Below are 23,025 nucleotides of genomic sequence, written 5' to 3' on the forward strand. Positions count from 1 at the left end.
TGTTGAGGGGTAACCAACACGGGCTCGTGCAAGGCTGATCCTGCCTGACTAACCTGGTCTCTTTCTATGACCTGGTAACAAAGAGCTTAGATGGGAAGGAGGAAGTCGATGTCATCTTCTTGGACTTCCAGAAGGCCTTCGACATGGTGCCCCACCCAATTCTGGTGGGCCAGCTGAGGGACTGCGGCATTAACGAATGCACAGTCACATGGGTGGCAAACTGGCTCCAGGGGCGCACCCAGAGGGTGGTGGTGGACGGGTCGATGTCGACTTGGGAGGGTGCGGGCAGCGGAGTCCCCCAGGGCTCGGTCCTTGGGCCGGTGCTGTTCAACATCTTCATTAGCGACCTGAACGAGGGTATGGAGAGCACCCTGTTCAAGTTTGCTGATGACACCAAGCTGTGGGGTAAAGTGAATACAGCGGCAGGTAGGGACCGCATCCAGGCAGACCTGGATAGGTTGGAGAAGTGGGTGGATCTGAACAGGATGCGCTTCAACAAGGACAAGTGCAGAGTGCTTGCACCTGGGGAGAGGGAACCAGCATTATGGTTATAGGTTAGGGGCTGCCCCTCTCAGCAGCACAGAGGCAGAGAGGGATCTTGGAGTCAGGATTGACTCCAGGATGAATATGAGTCGCCAATGCAACGAAGCACTAGGCAGAGCCATCCACACCCTTGTCATACATCAACAGGGGCATCATTAACAGGTCCAGAGAGGTCTTGCTCCCCCTCTGTGCGGTGCTGGTCAGGCCGCAGCTGGAGTCCTGCATCCAGTTCTGGGTGCTGCACTCCAAGAGGGACGTGGAGAACCTGGAGAGGGTCCAGAGGAGGCCGCTCATATGGTTGGGGGCCTCCATGGTCAGCCCTATGAGAAGAGGCTGAGGGACTTGAATCTCTTCAGTCTCCGCAAGAGGAGACTGAGGGGGGATCTTGTGGCTGCCTACAACTTTATCAGGGGCCACCAGCAGGGACTCGGGGAAAGTCTGTTCCCCAGGGCCCCCCTTGGAGTCACCAGGAACAATGGCCACAAGCTGAGGGAGGATAGGTTTAGGTTAAATATTAGGAAGAACTACTTCACGGTAAGGGTGGCCAGAGCCTGGAATAGGCTTCCCAGAGAAGTGGTGCTCTCACCTTCCCTGGAAATCTTCAAGGGGAGACTGGACAGGCACCTGGCTGAGGCCTTATGACCCTGCCACCGCCAGTGCTCCTTCCTGCCCATGGCAGGGGGTCGGACTCGATGATCTGTCTAGGTCCCGTCTGACTCATTGATTCTATGATCAGATCCTTAGCGCATGGGATAATCTTGATGTTTTCCATGGGTTCAATATTATCTGATGTTCTGTGGTTTAAAGTCCCTTGGACTCTTTTAGCCAGCTACTGACATTGCATTTATGATCCTAGATAGCATATCAGAAAGTCACTCACCTGCTGTAGCAGTATTTTTCTATGTTGCTTTGAATTCCAGTATTGTGAGCTGGTAAAAATAGCCATAGCTTCTTTGATCTCTATGGAGTTGCATGGATTTACGCTAGCCAAGAGTCTGGCCCAGTAATGTGACCTCCATTTCTTTGCTACTTCTTTAATACCCTTCATTTCTTCCAGACATGCAGAAGGTATTTTCTTTGTCATAGTCTCATGATTCTCTTCGTTTCCTAGGTGACTTGTACACAGAAGCCGCAGAAGCAGCAATGGAAGCCATGAAGGGTAGATTGGCAAATCAGTACTACCAGAAAGCTGAAGAAGCTTGGGCACTAATGGAGGAATAAAACTTCCAACAAGGCAGCTCTTGTACATAAAAATAATCTTTTTTATCAACTTTGTTTGCAAAAATGATGTGTTTTTATGTGGTGTTTACTGATCTGTGTTTTTTCCATTTTAATTTTCTAACTTTGTCCTGAGGAGAAAAATTAGCCAAATGTAGGTTTGTACATTTGGGGGTGCTGTTGTGTACTTTTATCTACATTTCAAAGCTACCATATCTAGGAGCTTGACCTTTTATATTTTTTTTTAATCTTAGGCCTGAGGGATCCTTATTTTGTTTGAGAAAAATGAAGCTGATATTAATTTAAGGTGCACACTTTTTTTATTTTATGCAGTTTATTCCTATATTTATTACTATATTATGTCTCCTTTTCTCTCCACAAATCAGATTTCTAAATCCCAAGCACTTTTTACCATTATCTGGTACATCTCAAGGCAAATCTTAATTTTTCTGTCAACAAACCTCAAGAATCCCCCTTTCTAAACATGTGGAATAGACCCAGAAACTGAATTCCATTTGTTGTGCTCCTTAAATGCAGTTCTAATCTGTGAAAATGGCATGTGGGTGCTGTTTGTTCTTCCCAACGGGATTTAAGAATTATCTTTTTATTTCTAAATTGGTAAGATTTGTTTCTTCTGAAAGTTGATGGTTTCCTGGTGTCTCACTCATCATTAACAATGCTGTTCTGCTGCCAGAACATTACTAATTCTCTTGACGAGGCAGAAGTTGAAGTGGAATCTTGCAGTCCCACCCAAACCTGTATGCCCTCTTGAAAGGAGTAAAAACTTGAATCAGTCAACACAATATAACCCTAAATATACCCAGAGAACAGGCCTACCAAATAGAAAGGTGCCATTTTTACAGAGCAGAACCACACTTTAAAATGAATAGGATAGAACCTTAGTTCCATTAATATCGGTGGCCAAATCCCATTAATTTTGAAAAGGCCACAATTTTATCCATAGGAAATAGAGATTTTTCCCAACATTTTCTATTTTCTCTTCTTATTCTAATACTGTAAGTGTAGTTGCATAGAATTCTATTGGTTTCTTACAATATGCTTCCAATAGCATATAATAACAAAGTCTGTATCTTACTGATTTCTTGTTATTGGTTATTGTTACAGTGACATCTCCATTCCCAATGCAGCTTGATTGTCTTACTTAGTATTAAGAAATAGTTGAGAAGGATATTTCTGTAGAGGGATATTTAGAGAGGTTAGAGAAATTGAGATGCAAATACTTCTACTACTTCTCCATACTAAAACAACTTCATGCTTAACATTCATGTGCTAGATACTGTAGGAGATATTTGAGCTGTTCATTGAAGAGTATATTCAGCGTCTCAGTAAATTCCAGATTGTGCTCAATAATAGTTTACCAAATACTGTCCATAAAGGTACGAAGCTCATTGTCTGTGGTAATGAGTCGCATTCTCAAGTTCTACAGGGGAACCTGGCCACCTGTTGCAGTTTACAGTATCATCTTGAAACGGACCTTTGTTTTTCATGAAAAACAGAGAACTTTTTAAAAGGCTTGTTCCTGTTTATTGTAGAAAAGCATAATTGTCTTCTAGTTGCAAGAAAAAATGCATACTGTCCCTGAGTACTAGTTTTTATGTCCTGTTTACATAATCCCCAGATAGTAATGGGAGCACAAGAGTATTACAGCAGTAGCAGTATAAAAATAGCATGAAATGGAATCTTATTCTAAGTTCAGAGTTGTATTTCTAGACTCCAGTGGCCCCTGAAAAGCACCTGGTCCTATTTCTTGCTCTTGTTTAGCTTTAGTTCTGATTTTGAAGTGTTTAAGACTGACTCACTGCTTAGTATCCCCATGACCCTTTAATGATCTCCTAAGTAGGTAGGTTAATGCACAGACAGAGAGAAAGGAGAGGGAGGGTATCACTGTTAAGGTTGGTATGTGTTAAATCAGGTCCATTGCTCTTCCTCATTTCTAGATCCTGAATTGTCTTAGGCAAGAGCTAGGCACAGACCTGCTAAGCATCGTCAAAATGGGGCAGTCTCCTGCATGAGCAGTGATAGAATTTCCAGGTATCTCGGCAGTTCTAGAGTTACCAGCTGTGATACCCCAAGTGTTGAGGCATCTCTGGGGTTAGGCAGTAGTGGAGCAGGGTTTTTTAGTGTGACAAATTTGGACTCTGGTAAGTAAAATACATCTAAGTTCCACTTTCAGTGCCTAACTGCTTTCAGGTTCTGGCCCTTTGTTCCCTCCTGCTGGGAAGCAGGGTCAGCAGTAAAACACTGGCTCTCCCTGACAGGCAGTGGTACCCTTTGATTCTGAAGATGATGCAACAGTGACACAAAAAAAAGATTTAAAAAATGTGCATAAGTAGCACACTGTAGGCACTTACCTAAATAATAAGTACATAGTACAGATAGAGAATATATGTTTTCATTGTACAGGTAATCAATGTGTTTTTTTTACTTTTAAAAAATAATCATTTAACTGGCACACCAGCCCTATATGGGGAGGGGAGATGGCTCAGGTGTGTAATTTGTAAGTTCAAAATAAAAAGATAGGTTCAAGAGTGTCATCATTAATGCTTTTTGGTGCACAACTGAATTCTGTAATTTCTTCATGGAGCTAAGATGGAGCTAGATATACCACTCTGTGAACAAGATGTTGTAACTGTTAATAGTTTGTCTTCAAAATATTAAGTTTTTTTTAGTGATTTAGACTGTTTCCTAGCTCATGATTAGTTATATAGCTGTGCAATAGACAAGACTCAATGATTTTTAAATGAAACGTTTGTTTACAGAAACATGCACAACTTATTTTATGAAATTCCTATAAAGAGAAAACATGTATGTATTTGAAAGACTTTTTTGGAATGACCTTGCCACAGGCTGTATTTTTAATCTATTCACAGTGAACAAATAAAATATATTTTTAAAAAAATGAAAAAAAATATTTGGGGCCCAGTCCTGCAGAAAAGCTTCTGTTGACTTCATCAGGAGCATCACCTGAGTCACAGCAGCAGGAGCAGAGACCTTTGCATGTAAGAAATGCTCAGTTTGATTGCTTGCTTCACTTATTCGTATGATTTAGTTCCTCTGGTTTTATTTTGCCTGGTCAAATAAAGTTATTCCTTTTGTCACATGTTTTAAGTAGAGTATCATTGTATTTTTGGGGTTGTTTACATTTGCGTAACAATTCATTGTTGCAAGTTGTGAAATATTGTGTATGTTAGTTTTATTATTTCATCACTGATCCCCGCTGCTTTACAGTCAGAAAAAAGTGAATGGAGACAAATTCAGTATATTTTTTAAGAAGTGGAATACTTTCCCCAGGTGTGATGAATGTCTGACATGCAATTTATGTTTGCATGCATTTGCTGTAGATATAATAACAAAATATTTAAGGCCGAATTTCAAAGCCCTAACTTGGGAGTCTTCCTTACATGGCGGTAGTCCAACCTTTGTGTAGTACTGAAGCCAAGTGTTTTCTGTCTGAGTAAAGAAAGATCTGAGGCATGGCTGGCAGATTTTTGTGCTGGTTTTTTTGTGATTATTATGATATTTGGTTCCTTTTTACCAATATGACTTATTCCCCTTTCTGTACAGAAATGCATTGTACTCCTGTAACTACTCTTTTACTTTTGTAACAGTTTCTCCACTGTGAGAATTGTACTCCTTAACAACATGGGTATATTTAAAGTGACACACCATCATCCCATGGCAAAGGCACCTAAAGTTATGGATTTTATAGCAAAAGATCCCTACAGCTGTGTGGGACTGGATGTTTGTGACATAGTGGGCCTGGTGGTCTGAACATCTGTCTGCTGTCTCAGAGATGTAGGATGTCCCTGGGAAGATGCTTATGTGCTTCCCTCCCAGGAGTTTCTGCTGCCTCCATTGCTTGACAGACACCAAGATGCATTTCCTCAGCTTTTCCCATGTTCTTTCTGGAGGGCTTTTTCTGTTTCCTCCTGGCCATCAGCCTTGCTCCTACTGTTGAAAATGTCCTACTCAAGGCTACTGTGCTCAAGAACACTAATAAAAGAAGATAAGGATCTTGTATTTACAGCAGTAGCAGGAAAGGAAATGTGACTGCATTATCTGGGTTGGGGAGAACGTGCTGGGGAAGAAATGTATGTATTGGGAGAAAAGGGGGGAGAAAATGCAGCACTTTCCAGAGCTCCCTTTCCTGACTGCTGCTCTCTGGCCTTAGCATCAGCTGCGCTGGCAGTTGAATGGTGGCTGTCTGAGGAGAGGTGGTGGGGGTTTTGGTATCTCTGCCTTCTTATCCTCACAGAAGACGAGTATCCTCCTCTTTGATGCAGGGTGTGATGGTTTCCTCCTTGAGTTCCCTTTGAAAATTGTCCCTTGAAATGCTCCCTTCCAGGAGCAGGTCCAGGGGCATGGAGCACCTTGAAAAAGGGAGGCATTGTGGGTGTCACTTGGCAGGACAACTCAAGCTATTTGCTTGCTGAAGGGCCTTGGCCTTGGCCCAGAAATCATCCTTGTAGCCCTTTGCTTGCATGCCCTCCACATTTGTCCTGTATACAGTGTGGTTCCCCAGGAGCAGGCCCTTCTCCCACAGGCTGAGGAAATCCAGCACCTCCTTCCTGTGCCAGGCAGGAGCACAGGGTTTGGATCTGTCTTTGTCCTTTATAGCAGCTTTACATGGCATGTTTAGCTGCTTGCATGTGCATGCTACCAGGGGCTATGTCCCAAAATTACAGGATTTAGAGGGAGGGATTTAGACATAAGACACTGGAATTGCTTTGGAATAGCTGCTAGACCTGGCACAAGAAAAGGACTGTCCACACATACTTCCTGTCAGCCGCCACTGGTAGTTGAGGAAGCTGACAGAAATCTGACTTTGTTACCATTTAGGCACTTTATGCACAGATGTGCACACTGTTATTGAGAGAAGTGTTGACCGGGCTGAAACTGGTGTTTGCTGTACTCTTTCCAGCAGGAGTCAATGGTGCCTGCTAGTGGCACTTCCAGAAAATGATGGGTTGTGCTCTGACCAGGGAGTTAACAAAGCATGACCCTGCTTCTGGGCAATAGAGGAAGGCAGTGGAGTGCAGCCAGGCTGGAAGGAACAGGACAGGGGATTGTGGGACTGATGATGGAGGACTTCCTGCACACAGGTATGTTGCAGCCATAGAGTTCAGAGATTGGTAGCACCTGTGGGGTACAGCCTATGAAGCCAGAGATTATGGACTCAACTTGCACTCACCCTGGGATGCAGGTATATTGGTGACTGAGTGAATCAGTCATTGGACAGGCATGGACACAGGCCCAAGCTCCCAGTGAAGTTCAGTGTAAACACACGCATGCTCATGTGGCATGGGGAGTTGACCTAACACCCGCTCTCCTGCTCTTCCAAGAAGCCCTTTGGATCATTAGTGATCACTCAGTACAGCTCTCAGCTGAACATCCTTTCTGAGGGACAAAGTGCTCTTAATCCCCAGTTGCCCTTCCCGGGGCAGATCGATCTTTCATCATCTTCTGAGAGGATCACAATGGGTACATCTACTGCACATTAAAGCGCACACGTAGCCTATTTTACTGCACATTAAAGCAGTGCATAAAAAACTGTGCTATTATGCTAATACACAGTAAAATAGGCATTATGCATTTATGTGAAAAGTGCAAATAATCTGGGAGCAGTTTGCTTTAAAGTAAACTCCCGGGCATGCATCTATACGTACAGGGATGCAGAAGCAGATCCTAACAGCAGACTGCTCCTACACCCTGTGGCCTGCACTGGGCCTCTGCAGCTGCTGTGGGGAGCTCTAGGCTCCAACCCCCCATCCTGAAGTGGAAGCTGGGAGCTCCAGCTGTCAGGGAGCTCCGGATAAGGATCTCGGAGCCCCCACTCCCAGGCAGGCAGTACATAAGTAAGTTATCTTGACTAAATTTGCTCTTTGTATTTGCAGGTAGCAAGTATACTAGTGATTAGAGCAAATTACTGTTCAGTAAGTATCTGCACATGTAGATGGTGCCACATGCGGTAATTAGCCCTAATCTCAAGTAAAGCATCTCAAGTAAAGGTGCCCAGTATTACCTAAAAAGCATGGACTTTTGCTACTGCACATTAGGACAGCCTAATGTGCTTTAATTGAGTACCTCACCTTGAAGGGTGCCTGTACACAAGCCTGGAGGCTGCTTCAGTGCGGTGTAAGTAATTGACTCTGCTGGAATGACAATGACTGTGTTCCAGCAGCCTCCCATATCTTGCATATTGTGTCCCCTCACTTCAAAATGGCAACGGGAGCTTGAACTAAGGTTTGTTAAATGGGCTTTAGTTCAAATGCCCCTGTTGCCATTTTGAAGTTCAGGGACACTGATACAGGAGCTGCTATGGCACTTTAATTAGAGCAAGAGCTGCTCTAATTCAAGCTTCCCCCTCCCGCCCCCCCTCCAAGAGTATGTGTAAAAGTGCCCCAAGGTACTAAATTTAATGTACATTAGGAAAAGTGCAGTATTGTATACATAGGTGACTCGTAAGGAGGGGCACATACCCCCCCTGAGATTGGCTGCCACTTGCCACCCTCCCCCGCTGCCACCACTGCAGCTTCTGCAGGCAGTTGCCACTTGCTGCTGCCGCCACTGATGACTTCTGCAGGCGGTCACCAATCGCTGCTTGTTGCTGCTGGCTTCTGTGGACAGTCACTGATTGCTGCTTACCACTGCCGGCTTCTGCAGGCAGTCACCCATCGCCGCTCGCTATGCCCTGGCCCTGCCGCTGACTTCTGTGGGCTGTTGCCCCTTGCCACCCTGCCGCTGACACTGCCACCTACAAATTGTGCCCCCCCAGTCTCAGAAGGCACCAGTCCTTCATGAATGTACGTACAGGTGCACCCAGCTTTAGGCAGCCCACACTGCTATTATTGAGCTTGGGACACTGGCAACAGAAATTGGCCTATAGTGCTGAAAGCCCAACTCCTCCATGGCAGGAAGTACAAGTGTACGAGGGGCCTTGGGAGCATGAAATGCCAGAGCTGGAGACTTTTCAGAACAGTGCCCCCAAACAGCAGCTGAGTCCTTGTGGCAGAGGAGTGAGAAGGTTTGGCTCCCAGTGGCCTCTGCCCAGTGCCCTTGAAAAACACCAAAAGAAGTCTCTCCCCCTTTGGCATGAGTGACTGGTGCCTCCTGAATCTGGGGGGGCACGTGCAGAAGCCGCCGACCCTGTCTGGGGGGCACTGGCCCTACCGACAGCATCAGTGTTGGCCCTCAAGGGGGGGCCAGTCCCGTCAGGGGGGGACATGCACCCTTTACCAGTTGCCTCTGCCCTTCGCGTGTGCGTGTGGACTCCGCACTGCCTCCAAGAGACTTTCTGGCCCTCAGTACCCCTGGGCATGAGCCTGCCCCTAACAAGCGTAGCCAGGGGCGCGCACTCCCTGCGCCTCAGCTTCCCCCAGCTGCAGAAGCGCTGACACTGTACACAGGGCGCCGAGAAAGGACAGATCCAAGGAGCCCTTGCATGTGAGCAGCACCCCGTTTCCCTTAACTGTTGGTCCTGGGGGCCCCCGGTTCTGCTCTGCCCCGTGCACAGGGGTGGGTCTCCGGCTACTGGGGCAGAGCGCGGGTGGAGGCGCCGCGGATGAAATGCAACAAGGCCCAGGCTGAAGTTAGCAAAACTCAGGGGTCACATCACAGCCTGGAGGCTGCACGGGGACTGGGGCAGCAAAGGCACCGGGGAAACCCGGACAAGCTCAGGCTCTCCCCGCGCAACGGGAAATGCGAACACGTGCCAGTGGCGGAGACCCTTGCTCAGGCTGACTCTGGAAGGTGGGGTCCGAGATAAGTGGTCCGCAGCAGACACCCCTACCATCTCGGTAGCGTGGCCGAGCGGTCTAAGGCGCTGGATTAAGGCTCCAGTCTCTTCGGGGGCGTGGGTTCGAATCCCACCGCTGCCAGAACATTTTTGTCCCCGCTCTCCTTCTCGGCTGCTCCGCACCGCCGCCTGCCGGCCCGGCCCGGCCCTGCCCGCCTCCCGCAGCATTGTGGGTAAAAGGAGGTCCGGCCGGGCCTCCCACGTGTCTGTCGGAGTGGGAGCAACATGGCTGCCGCCTGAGAGCGCCCCGGAGCCGCAGCGCGCTGAGGGCCACCGGCGCCCACCGCTCCCCGCAGGTAGGAACAGGCCGGGCCGGGGCGGGGCGGGGCCGCGTCCCGGGGGGGAGATCAGGCCTGGCTGACAGTGCCGGGCCGGGGGCCCGCGGGATCCAGGCAGCGGTGGGAGGGGGTCTGGAGCTTGTCCCTGACTGAGGGGCTGGAGGGCTGCTCCCGCTTTTGGGACACTTATTTCCCCCTCCAAAAAAATAAAAATAAAAGCAGGGGCCTCGCCCCCCAGTGCCGTGGGAAGGTGTTGCGGAGAGATGCAGGCCTCGGTGCCTGCCTGGCAGGCAGCTCCCTGGCTCAGGCGGTGCTGCATCCTCTGTCCTTCCAGCTGCATTTCTGCATCCAGCCCTTGTTTTGCCCCTTACCCTCCTGCTGTGCACTGGCGTCAAGGTGCCCGGGGGAAAGTAGGTTCTCTAGTTACCAAAAATTTTAAAAAGGCTTTGGGAGTGGCAGGGTGCAGGCCGCCCCACCTGGGCCACAGGCCACATAGTGCCTTGCCCGTGACCAGCTGCTTTCCCTGACTCACTGACGGGGGGGGGGGGTTGTTTTCACCCCTAATGGGGTCACTAGCAGGGAGTGAGCCGAAGGGCCTGAGGGATTGTGCACACCTCCACACAGATGCTGAGGCACTGAAAGGAGGTGCTTGCTTAAATTTCTGCAGCAGGGTCTGCCGGGCAGAAGTTACAGCACCTTGTGATGGGAGCCTCACTGCACAACAGATCCCCGTAAGCTGCTTGGTCATTAACAGGAAGTCCTCTTCCAAAATTGTTCGGACAGGCCCGGTAGAGAGCCTGGTAAACATCGTGTGGAATTGCCTTTCAGGGGCTTATGGAAAGCCTTTTAGCAGGCCCTGAGTTGCTGGATGCTACCCGAGCCTAAGTTAAACGGGAGCAGCACCGGTATTTGGATGTGAAGCTTTTTAGGCAAACCTGGACGCTGCAAGAAATTATGCCAGTAACTCAGAAGGTGGCAGCCTCCCTTTGCTCCTGGGAAGGAGCCAGTGCATCAGTGGGACAGTGGCTCTCAGCCTTTTAGTACCGTGACACCAGGAAAACATTTTGGGTTTCTCCCTATGTGTCCAGGGATTTCAGGAACATCTCCATACCCACAAAGGCAGGCATGTGTTACAGCCTCGGTGTTGTGGGGGACACTATGCTGTTGGAGATGCTGTTTTTCAGAGAGGCATAAAACAGAAGTCTTCATTTTCTGATTGTTCAAGATCCCAAGGTTCATTTTTTGTGATACCCTAATATCCTGGCTCTGGTCAGCTTTTTGGGTAGCTGGATTATATCTCTGTAAATGCTACCTGCAATTTCTGTTGGATATGATTTTTTTTCACCTGTTCTAAAGTAGCTTGTGTTGCTGTCTGCTTCATCCCATCTCTGAGGTAGCTACATGTGAGTGTATCATGTGTCATGTGTTCTCTCAGTTTAATTAACCAATAATGATTGGCACTTCTGGCCCCTTTTATGAATCCAGAACTGATGTAAGATGACTGTGCTATCTATTCAGTTACAAATCAAGCATATTTATTTATATATCTCCATTTCGTTGTGTTATTCTTCTACTGTTCATGTATTTCTTTCTTCCCTTACTATATTTCTGTTGAAAAGGTTTCATGCAGATCTGTTTTTGTGTCTTTGAAATCCTTGAGTTTACTTTAGTTTAACTTTCTGCACTATGGAAAGTTGCTTTTATGAACGTTATAAAACTGGTTTTGGTAACAATGCTTCCTCCCTGTATTAGAAGCACTTCTAGTCATCTCTTAAAGGAATTGGAAAATTGATCTCTTCGTTACTGACACTTCTAATAACCAAGGGGTAGACACACAAAGGAACTTCCTGTAAAGTACAGAAACAGTCCTCAGAGCAGGGACCAGAGTGAGGGACTTCTCTCGGCCCAGCAGTGGTCGTGCCAACACGCTACAGTTCTTCTCTCTCTCTGGTTCAGTGAATCTTTAACTTTTTTCTAGAGAGTGGAACAGTTTTAAAAGGAGGGCTTGAGTGGAGCCTTTCATCAGAGTGTCCTGTAGCCTAGCGGTTAGGAAATGACAAGTATAAATCTCTCCGTGCTATACGGTGCCAAGGGAAATAGAGTAAGGAAGAGTCCTTGCCTTAAACAGTTTGCAGCTTAACTAGACCAGGCTTGCTTCCCCTGCTACAGAGGGCAGAGTGAATTGAACAGGGCAGTGGAAGAGTTTGGGCTACAATGCAGTGTTTCTGAATCCTAGACTAGGGCCCTCGTTATGGCAGTGCAAACCGTGCAATTGGATGGGGCCTTGAGCTGATCAGAGCGTTATGGTGAAGAGTAGAGACTGGCCTGAAACTATCCAAGGCCACCTAAGTTAAGCGCCACTGCTGAGCAGCCATGCACCAGGCTGCTTCTGCAGTTCACCATGCCTGTCACAACTCAGACACCTCTGGACTGAGTCCACAGCCAAGGTTCTGCTTTCCCCTAGCTGGCAGCCCATGAATACTTCTGTTCAGTAAGGGACAGGGAACTAACTTTCACAGCCCAGGCTTGATGTAATATTTTTCTTCTCTTTCAGATTGTGCTAGAGAGCCCAAGACAGCTTTTACCATTCTAGCATGGCAAATGAAGAAGATGACCCAATTATACAAGAGGTAGATATACACTGGGCATCTGTGTACCTTTCCTCATATTTAGGTTTCTTAGCTTTTGGCCGTCCCAAAAGAATATCACGGAGCTGAATTGCTGTCTGATGGTCAGTAAACAACAGCATACGAAAGAAACTGATGGTGTGAAACCAGGATTCGGTGCACAGCCTGCATCTTCTCTGATCAGTGGCAAGTCACGCTCTGAGCCAGCATCCAAAAACTAGGCCATTGTCACTGTGTCCATTTGATGGATAAGTTGAAGCCCCAGATCTCAGTCAGACATCATTCATGTACACTAAGTTTCACTTAGGAAAGTTAGAAGAGCTTTAAATAGAGTGATTTATTTATTTATTTATTGGGGGGGGGGATTAGAAAGGGTATAAACACAACATGGCTGGTGTATGTGTTTACTGCTCCTGATAAAAGAAACAGTTGCCTGTTTCCAGTCTGAAGTGAAGACTGCACAGTTTTGCTTTGAAGAGGATTGGCAGGTGCCAAATAATTGCTACAATATACTACTGGTTCCTGATACAAATCCCCCCACACACCAATTGTTGAGTGTTGGAAGGAGAAGCCATTGTAAGACCTTTTTCCTTGGGCAGGCCTTCAGCTAGCAGGGTTAAGTTTTGGAGCATTGGCTAGGGATCTCATTAAATTATATATGGTTTAATTTGAATATTTTTATCTGTCTTTACAATAAAAGCCAGGTACTATATTTACTTGAATCCAAGATAAGGTTTTCTCCCTCATTCAGTATGTTGTCTCAGATTTCAAGTACGTATGGGAGAGGCAGGTGGCTGCTGTGGCTCTAACTCTGGCCCCAGCCTGGGCTTGAGATTGGAATGAGAGCATCTTCCCTGACTGCCTCGTAGCTTCTGCTTCCCCTGCCATCACCTCTGTCCCTGCCTCTCTGGCTGGAGCTGAAGTATGAGGCTCACACCAACCCCACTGAGAGCTAGTTCCTCTCTTTGATCAGATGCATTTCCCACCTTGCTTTGGGAGAATCTGAATTTCAGCCAAATATATTAGCTTCTGTGTCATGTCCTGGCAGAAATAGACACCCCTTTGAATCTTAGATGAACATTCTCAAAGAGCAGGTTTGCAAGAGGTTCACAGACCCGCCCAGAGTTTGTAGCCAGTTTCTCCACAAGCTAGCGATTTCAGTGGTACTTGATGCAGATATTCATGGCTTCCTGTCTGGTGAAACTTGTTTCTTTTGTTTTGTCAGATTGATGTGTATCTGGCCAGAAGCCTGCTGGAGAAGCTCTATCTATTTCAGGTAGTCACATATTTATTTTCTTTTAATCTTTAAAAAAAAAAAAAAAAAAGTATTGTTTTACCAAGCCGTAATTCCTCTTAACATTACTATGGATTCCAGTTTTACAATTTCTGGGTGATATTGGACACCATCACTTGTTACGTTATGGACACTTAATTAAGCAAGTGAGGGTGTTACTCCTCTAAATCCAGCCCAGGGAAAGGATTTTGAAGGTGACAGGTGACTTTAAACAGGGTACTTGCTTGCTGCCCAGTGCTACCCCTCTGAAAAAATAAATGAGCAGACTCTTCAGTTAAACTGGAGGCCATAGGACTGTGTTAATGATAACAGACAGCAACAATATTTACAATAATTACAAGATTATTCACAATGATAAGCAGGGATCGGGGTTTCCCGTTTCCCACGGAAAATGGAGAAAAACACGGGTTCCCTGTTTTTATTGGAGAAAACACGGATTTCTCTTTTTAGCAGAGAAATCTGTGGATTCTCCACTTTTGCAAAGCGCTCTTGCAGGCTGGCACAGCTCCAGCCTGCAAGAGCCGATTGCAAAAAAAGGCAGGAAACCCCCAGCCCTGGCCAGAGGTAGGGGAAAGGGAGGGCAGGGGGCCTGAGCCTGAGCCTCTGAGGCAGGCAGGGCCGGACTCAGGCTCACACTTGCCCTTTGCCCCTGGAATATGGAGGTAGGTGGGGCTTTGGGCAGCGCTTGGGAAGATATGGTTGGAGGCTGAGGGAGTGGCGGGTACTGCAGGCCCCAGGTGGCACATCACAACTGGGAGCAGGGCCAAGGGGTGAGTGCAGGGGCACCCCTCTGCGGGGGGCTTTGCAGGCAAGCGACACAGGGTGCAGGGTGGTGGTGCCCACCATGTATGGGCCGGACACATGCCGCCTGGCCGCCTGCCCAGGGGAGAGGGAGAGGGAGGATGGCACACAGCCGGAGCACAGCTCCATGGCCAGCTCTGCAAGGAATGGGGGTACAGAGGAGAGGAGTGGAGGGGAAGAGGCGGGGGCTTGGGCTCACATGTGGTGCTGCCATGTTTACCTGGAGGGCCGTGACGGTGATGACGGCTGCTACCTAGAAAACTTGCCAGCATGGAGCCATCCCAAGAGCTGTGTGGCCGGTGGCAGCGACGCAGCACGGGGTGGTGGTGGGGCTTGCTGTGTGCTGCCCGGCCACCACCATGGTGCTGCTGCCACCTGGCAGCTGGCTGCACAGCTCTGAGCATGGCTTCGCAGTGGGAGGTTTTGTAGGCAGTGGCTGTCGTCACTGTCACAGGCCTGTAGGTAAGCAGCAGGAGGCGCTGTGTGCAAGTTACGCTAGCACATAGTTACGCTAGCACATAGTTACGCTAGCACATAGTTACGCTAGCACATAGTTACGCTAGCACATAGTTACGCTAGCACATAGGCCAAAGCCTGGCTCACACAGGCTCTCAGGCTCTGTGCTTACAATGAGAACTGTATTAATTCCCCACCTTCCCAGGAGATCTTCCCATCTCTAGGGTACTCTCTCCTTCAATCCAGGGAATAGGTGATGCGTTACCACAAGAGCATTGGCCCACTGGCACCGGTCTCCTGGTTTATGGTTGCACTCCCAGAGGGATCACTAGGGGGTCTTGCCCTACCTGAGATTACACAGTCACCTCCAATCGCTCTACAGACACTAAACACTCACCAAACACCCTTAATCTCATCTAGTCTCAGTCTCGCTAGACCCAAGTAGTCTGTCTTCAGACTCAGGCCTCAAACTCACAAATCTCTCAACCTCAGAGACACAGATTCTCAGCACATACACCAGACTCGCGCAAGGCACACACACAGCAGAGCTCAGGCCCCTTTTTAGCCCTCAAAATCAACTCGACCATCTCTCCAGGGCACCTGCCTTTCAAACGCTCATACAACTGGTGCTTCCATCAGTCATCATGTTGAAACAAATTTATTACTTTTCACGCTTCTGACCAGTCATCATTCACTTTACGTCAGGGAATAATGGTCACTACTTTTGGCACCAGAATCCCTGTTGCCGGGTCTCTCCCGTGCGTGCTAATATTATGTGTATTTAGGTCAGCCCGTCCTCAGAGGTAAAAGTTCACTGCAGAACTTTTAGCTACAGGACTCAAGCTTTTAATGTTACATCGTCATTGTCAGACTAGCTCAGCCAGGGAAGTGGCAGCACCGCGCACGCTATGCACTTGCTCGGCACTTTTCTGTGTGTCAGCTGCAGTTGGAGCAGGAGGGTTTTCACTGCTAGGGGATGTTTGGTGAATTTCGCAGTGCATTAGCTTGCCTGGGAGTGCAGGTCTATCTAGACCACAGAATAATCAGACCTCTCTGGGTGCCTGATTTAGGCCTCAAGCACTCAAAGTATGTATTCATATTACATTATTGTCACAAAGTCCAATGGCCAGTGATGGCAACAGGCTGCTGTTAACCTCTCTCTACTTTGCTTCAACCAGGGGCAGGACTTTGCTGTCTGGAGTCATTATCTTGTTTAAACTGTTTTGCTAAGGCTACAGTTTCTTGTCTGTGATCTGTATAAACAGCTGTCTGAGTGTTTCCTCCCCAATTTTATTTTAACTAACCATAATATACTTTTAACATAATTAATACTTATGACTAAAACATGACTTTCTGTGATCCATGTTAAGGCCTATTGAGTTGAATGCAGATGCAAGAATGCCGGTAAAGGAAAACAGCAGTGGGTAGTGAATTGTTTACCTCCTACTGCAGCTATTTCTCCCTCCATCTTAAAGACCTTTGCAGTCTTTGCTTGTGAAGTTATTAATGTATATGTTTGTTTCTTCAGCCATTTAATTTGGCAGTAATACTTCAGAGATTTATGCCCATAACTTGCATTCATTGAAATTATCTGACCTGTCCTCTATATTTTAGGGAAAAGAAGAATCAAGAGAATAGAGTTTTAGTGTGACACTCTGCCCCTGAATCCATATAAGCTGTTGGCCAAGTTGTTTATATTTCCTAGGCCTCACTTTTCCTGTCTGTAAATAATAGTATCCACTTTTGTAAAAGCACCTGGGGGTTATGCAATCCAAAGTCATGTATAAACCTAAAATCTCATTATGGTTAAGTGATAAATCCCAAAGAATTAATACTATTGGGATCTGATTTCTAAAAATGTAAATTCTGGGCAGTCTCTTTCTGTGAGCAGTTCCATTTCCCTGTTTTCTGGCTTGTTGCAGTTCATTCAGGTAGCAGTCTGCTGGTGGCTAGAGCAGAAGGCCAGGGAATGGGGATCAGTATTTTTGTGTCTGATCTGTGTAATGACTCAGTGGGTCAGTCAAAATCATTTGTTTTCTCTGCACCTCAGGAAATGGTTGTGTAGAGTTGATGGTAGGGAAGGGTTTGGTTAATTGACTTCTGTTTAGTGCTTTGATTGAAGGACACTGAAATGTTTGTTTTTTAGTATCCAATTCGTCCCTCTTCCATGACCTACGATGATGTGATGCATCTGTCAGCAAAAATAAAACCAAAGCAGCAAAAGGTGGGTGTCACTTGAGACTGATTTGAAACTCTTGCTTTATACTGGCTGTGGAGCGCTGCAGAAGAACAACAAATTGTACTATTAAGTTGTTGGGAGTTCAACAACTTGTGGGACCAGATCTCTTGGATTAGTGTCTTTCATTATGCCTGAGAAATAACATTTAAGGGAACTTTTTTCGGCAGGGAATTTTTGTTGAGAATTAAGTGCATAAAGCAGTAATGGAGAGGATACTTCTTTGATATAAAAATCCTAAAATCACATGTAGACCCATTGTAGCCAAGCACAGGTGATACAGCTGGTTGTACAGCTCAGTGGATGTTTGCACCAATAATCCATGTTTTAAAATGTTTTCAGTGCCACTGTGATATCCAGAGAATGGCTGAGTTTTGGTAATGTGCTCTATGCTATGTTTTTTGGCATCAGCAGAGGACTTGATTCTGCTCTTCCTTATTGTGCTGGCTTAAACCAGCATATAGTAGTGTAAGTGAGGTCAGAGTCGAGCATGAAATGAGTGAGATAGGCCTTTAGAAAGGAGCTTCCCAACTCAACGATCTTGATCAAGGTCTGGTTTTGCAAGCGTCTTTGTGTAGCTCTCCTATTAAAAGCAGAGAGAGCTGTTAGTCTCCACAGTTATCCCAAATCTCATAATAAGCTGTTCTTAAACTTATAAATAGGACTTCTGAATTTGACCAGTTGGACAGTTCTATACAAAAAAAAGAAATTGGAGTTTACCCAATAAATAACCAAATGACACCAGAAATCATTACTGACTTCTGTTGCCTTCACCCCTTTTGCAGTACTGTTTCTCTGTAGATGCTGCTTTTGCTCATTGACTTGTCTTGGATGTCAGTTTGAGCTTGGCATTTTCAAGTTGCTAAGCTACAGGGTGACAGCAAATTCTTGCCCCGTCAATAGGGAGGACTGTATGTGGATGCAGGATTTAAAACGATACAGAATCACTAATGGTGGATGCAAGTCAGATATGCCTTGTCACATAAAAGCCCTGCTAGGATCCTGCTGTGATCATCAGGATTTCATTGTGGAAGATGGCAAAGAAAAAATCCCAGAGTGCAAGTTCTGCAGTTATGATGCATGTTGTCTCTGGAAAAACATCTGGAATTGCAAAACATTGCAAACTAAACCCCATAGAAACCTGAAAGCCTGCCAGGCACATTTAGCACTGTGGCCATTTGTTGATTAATAATCCTGTAATATAGGTTGAAAGAAGAATGATGAAGATAGATGTGATATAGGAACTTGTAAGGGCTTTGGCACCATCCGCAAGTGGGGGATGTTTCAGTCCTGTTTTTTTCCTATAACACAAATGTAAATTCCAAGTAACTCTGCTCACGTCTGCGGTCTTGCTCCAGTATAAAATTGGAGTTGGGTTTCTTACCTCCAAATGGAGCACAAATACTGCATCATTTATTGTGCTGCTTTGCCTAACTGTTGGGGAAATGCAACTTGGCTTCATTGCTTCTGAATGGGCCCAGAGTAGGAGGGAGGGATCAGCTGCTCTTGTATTTGATGGACAGTACTGAACAACTTGAGACTGACAAGATACTAAAGAGAAAATTTAGCGAAGCTAAGATGGTTGTCCTGTCCTGTTCCTGTTCCCCTCCCCACCCCCTGTTTGAGCTAACAGAAAGGATTTAGACTGTTTGCCCACACTAAATTCCCCAGGAAATTATGTACCAAAATCTCATGGGCAAATTTTAAAATCTAAGCCATAATGTTTGTATGTTATTCTTGGACATCAGTGTGCATTAAAGCCAGTGGGAATTACACAGCTTTATTGGCCATAAACATGCACCTAAATGTGTATGTTGTGTTGGGAAGAACTCTCTGATACTATTTGCTGAAGGAGATACTTTGCACTAGAATTGCTGACACGCTTCACAGGGCGGGGGCATTCAGAACCGAGCGTCCTTTGTTAATTGCCTTTTCTTTTTTAATCTTGTCACTGGCGATTTTAAAAGTAGGATTCAGAATCATCCGAGTCTCTTTGCATCACAAACAATATACTTAAAATACTTTTCAGTAGGAATCCTGATCACTGTTATATTTATTGTGCATATTGATGTAGAGGTTCAGAATTATACCCTTAGTTCTTTAGATATATGCATATGCTTAAACTTTGCATACAACGTTGATTGTACCTTTTATGTTAGTCTTTGCAGAAAGAGCACTTAAGTTTCACTGTAGATGTAAAATGATTATGTTTAGCTAATTATTGGTGCTTGCTTATTTTATCAATGATTAGGTTGAACTTGAAATGGCCATTGATACTTTGAATCCTAACTATTGCTGCAGCAAAGGAGAACAGATTGCTCTTAACGTGGATGGGACCTGCACAGATGAAACCAATACATATTCCTCGTAGGTATCGTCTTTGCCTTAACACTCTTGTCAATTAAGGATCCAGATGGATCACCAAGGTTTTAGAGAAAGGTCAGAGTAAGTGAATATTCAGTCCTGAGGAGAAATGAGGATGTTCATTGCTGAGACTTTCAAAAGTAACCCATGATTTTTTTGGATTGGTCAATTTTTGGGTGCCCAGCTTTTGAGACAACTTTAATGGGAGCTGAATTTCAGAAAGGGTTGAGTCTCCATCCCTACTCATGTGGAAAGCCAGCCTTTGTAAAGTGCTTTAAGTTGGGCACCCAAAAATCTCCAGTCACGTTTGCTAGTATCTGCTCAGTGTATTTTGAGCTTTGGGACAGTCAACTTAAAACACAAATATGTTTTAAAAACATTTCAAGTAGTATCTGATTGTCTGTCCCTGATCCTGCTGCTGATTCTTGTGACTTTGCAGCACCGTTTCCTAATTTTTCATGTTCTGTCCTTCCCCTGCCTCCACCTCCCTGTGAAAGATCCATGCAACCACCAAAGAATCTGACAAACTTTGAATGTGACTATTTTTATATGCTAAGATATGCACAAAATAAGCTGAGAGAAAGTGGCAGATACTTGTACTTGCAGTAATGTGAGGGCTGCTTGTTTCTTTAGCTGTAAAAGTAAAATTCAGGCATATGTGTGATGGTTAAGCTTGGGGAAAGTTCTGCTAGAGAAAATGATTTCCAAGTGGCTCAGATAAGCATGACTTCCATTCTAATTCTGCCCCTGATTCAGCAAAGCATATGTTTGAATTTAGGGAAAAATGTAGGTACTTTCATGAATAAAGATGTCTTTAAGGACATAAAGAGTGCTTAAATATTAAATATTAATCAAATATTAAATGTTAATTAAGCAGTTTATATGACTGGATCATATGTAGTTAGTAATGTAAATAAATAAGCTCTCCTAGAGGAAGGATCCAGATAGCAGGTGTCACAGTTCTCAAGGTAGTTGAACATCTAATCTCTCCATCCCTCTTGTAGTTTCTTCAAGGGCACCAAACTTAGTACTCGGTCCCTAGTCATCATCTTCCTCAGATTGAAATCCTGCCATCCATACCCTCCAGGTCAGCAAACTGTTACAGTACACTGTGGTCAGCTCAGGAGTCTCACTTGAATTTTGTAGCCACTGAGGCAATGGCAGGCTTTCAGAGCAAAGTGTAGTGATCATTTGGGACAAAAATATTTCAGAGAAAACAGACCATCCAACAATAAAAGTGGCTATCCACACCTTACTTACCCAGGTGGTAACCCATCTTTCCTGTACAGACCCAGGCAGATCAGACATCACTTTAGGGCAGAGTGTCAAAGGAGAGTTTCATGTCCTCGATCCTCTTAGGCATCTTCAAATAGGTCAAAGCAGTTTGTTTCTTCTTGGAGGGGAAGAGGACAACCTTAAAAAACTAGATAATCTCCTTGTTTCAGCATTGGGAATTTGCTGTAATTCTACTCCGGCTTTGGTTCTTGCAGGAAGCATTCCTTTTTGTACACATGAAGCCAAGAATGTGGGGTTGCTTGGAAGCCCATAAAGATGCATATAAGATTCATACAGTAGCTTCTTACCATTCTGTAGCATTCATCACAGTTGGCTGGGTGTTCCAGTGTCACATGCTGTAGAGTGAAAACCAGCAGGACATCTCTGGATAGTTGGGTACCAACCACTCAACCCTTTCGAAAGCACTGCAGATTGGATGAATCCATGATGCAACCAGTTTTGGAGACAGAGCTGTGACTGCTGCAGTCCACAATGATTAATGTAATTAAATAAAGGGGCAGAGTGCCAAGTCAACATATTTGCTGCATGTGTAACTTACAGTGATCTAAAAGGTTAATTATTTCATTTTGGAAATCAGCAATAGCTCTACTTCAGTCTTCCTACTCTTACCTGTTGTTGTCGCCCAATGTAATCGCACCATTTTACTTTGCTTACAGGAAGCTCATGGACAAGCAAACCTTCTGCTCTACACAGGCTGCCAGTAACGTTTCTCGCTATGCTGCTGCTATCTATAGGAAAGGTGATTTTTGTTTTTCTCTTTCACCCATCCACCCAAAACAAAACCATTTTTGAACGTGCTGGGTGCTTGAAACAAGACAACTGCGTTCTTTGTCTTAGCCTTTATTTTTATTTAATGGCTGTTGATTCCTAGATACAAATTGCTGTAGCAGATAATTTTAACTATTAGTATTCCAAGGTCCTTGGGATTCCAGTGAGGAGTTGTAGTGATGGTGTAAATGAGGCAACAAAGCTATTACAGCTTTTAGACTCCACTGATACCCTACCAAAACTTATAACCCAAAACCACGATTGTTTGTGGGGCAATTTTTTTAATATTAGGCATCATAAAAAACATGCCCATCTTGTTCTGTAGATTCTGGGCCTTTCTTTGTTCCTCCAACTCTAACCCTACACCTTTTTAGTATATCACGTAAGAAAGTGATGTGTTCCAAAATGTTCCTGGGATTTACATTATGGATTAAGGGCATAAATAATCATGTTTGATGTAGGAGGCTAGGGGCTGGTCTAAACTTTTGTTCCTGTGAAAACAGCCATACATTTTGGTCTGGAGTTTAGGGTGATAATGCTATTTAGAAGAGGGCTTAGGACAGCAAATTCTGATGTAGACCAAGGCTATTCTGTAAATTGGGCAAGGCTTTTGATGCTGAATCACCAGTCAAGATTTGATTCAACAGCGCTGACTTCCCAGTGTGTGTCAGAGAATTAGTCTGACCAGCTGACCTTATGAAACATACACTTTCCTGAATAGTAAATACCTTACCAGGAGGGTTCTCCTTGTAAAGGTTGGGTCATGTGTGAACCAGAAAATGACAGCTTAAACTGCCTAACTGGAATGGGACTCATTTAAAGTTAAAATTCATCAGACTTTTATCTTAAATTGGAATGATGGCATTGCAAAGAGGTGATGAGGAAGACTGTCATCCTGATGTACTAGAATTGTTGTGTTCTATAGGGGAACTTCATTTAACTCCACTACATGGAATTCTACAGCTGAGGCCAAGTTTCACCTACTTGGATAAAGCTGATGCCAAACACAGGGAGAGAGAAGCTGCTAACGAAGGTAAGCACTAGACAAGTTTTATTTTCTTTGGAGTGGTGAGATTCGGGTTCTCTTTACAGTTTTAAGCAAATGGCTTTTTGGAGCTGAAGAAAGGCTGAATGTGTTTAGAATACTAACATGTAATGGTTGGTTCACAGGAAATAATTGTTCCTTTTAACAGTTGGAAGAAGAATTAATGGTACGTAACTTAAAACAAGAGAAGAGCTGGTTGGCAGGATATTGTAGTGACCAATAATATTTAGCAATTTTAGCCCTTTTTTCAGTGTTGCATAAATATTAAATCATCCTCCCCAAA

The 23,025-nt window shown here is 45.2% G+C and overlaps 2 protein-coding genes and 1 non-coding gene across 8 annotated transcripts in view; all 3 read left to right on the forward strand.

The window, feature by feature from the left end:
- EEF2K (eukaryotic elongation factor 2 kinase) overlaps positions 1-4,890 on the forward strand; it is a 42,920-nt gene extending 38,030 nt beyond the window's left edge. For all 3 annotated transcript variants that reach the window (XM_090023208.1, XM_090023211.1, XM_090023209.1), the window contains one exon: positions 1,655-4,890. In XM_090023208.1, coding sequence (XP_089879334.1) covers positions 1,655-1,764 — 110 coding nt within the window. In that variant the 3' untranslated portion in view covers positions 1,765-4,890. The remainder of the gene's footprint in view (positions 1-1,654) is intronic.
- Positions 4,891-9,577: 4,687 nt separating this feature from the next.
- TRNAL-AAG (transfer RNA leucine (anticodon AAG)) lies at positions 9,578-9,659 on the forward strand. The gene has a single exon. It is a non-coding gene; the product is annotated as a tRNA-Leu (tRNA).
- Positions 9,660-9,744: 85 nt separating this feature from the next.
- POLR3E (RNA polymerase III subunit E) overlaps positions 9,745-23,025 on the forward strand; it is a 34,840-nt gene continuing 21,559 nt past the window's right edge. The window contains exons 1-7 of one of the 4 annotated variants that reach the window (XM_090024039.1): positions 9,745-9,873; positions 12,410-12,485; positions 13,708-13,758; positions 17,180-17,257; positions 19,521-19,636; positions 21,586-21,668; positions 22,623-22,730. In XM_090024039.1, the coding sequence (XP_089880165.1) occupies positions 12,450-12,485; positions 13,708-13,758; positions 17,180-17,257; positions 19,521-19,636; positions 21,586-21,668; positions 22,623-22,730 (472 nt within the window). In that variant the 5' untranslated portion in view covers positions 9,745-9,873; positions 12,410-12,449. Of the gene's footprint in view, positions 9,874-12,409; positions 12,486-13,707; positions 13,759-17,179; positions 17,258-19,520; positions 19,641-21,585; positions 21,669-22,622; positions 22,731-23,025 lie in introns of those variants that run through there. The other 3 variants (XM_090024041.1, XM_090024040.1, XM_090024042.1) reach the window with 3 other exon arrangements.

The sequence above is a fragment of the Crocodylus siamensis genome, chromosome 12 (genome assembly GCF_052110815.1).
Source record: "Crocodylus siamensis isolate JL-2025a chromosome 12, ASM5211081v1, whole genome shotgun sequence".
Lineage (NCBI taxonomy): Eukaryota > Metazoa > Chordata > Crocodylia > Crocodylidae > Crocodylus > Crocodylus siamensis.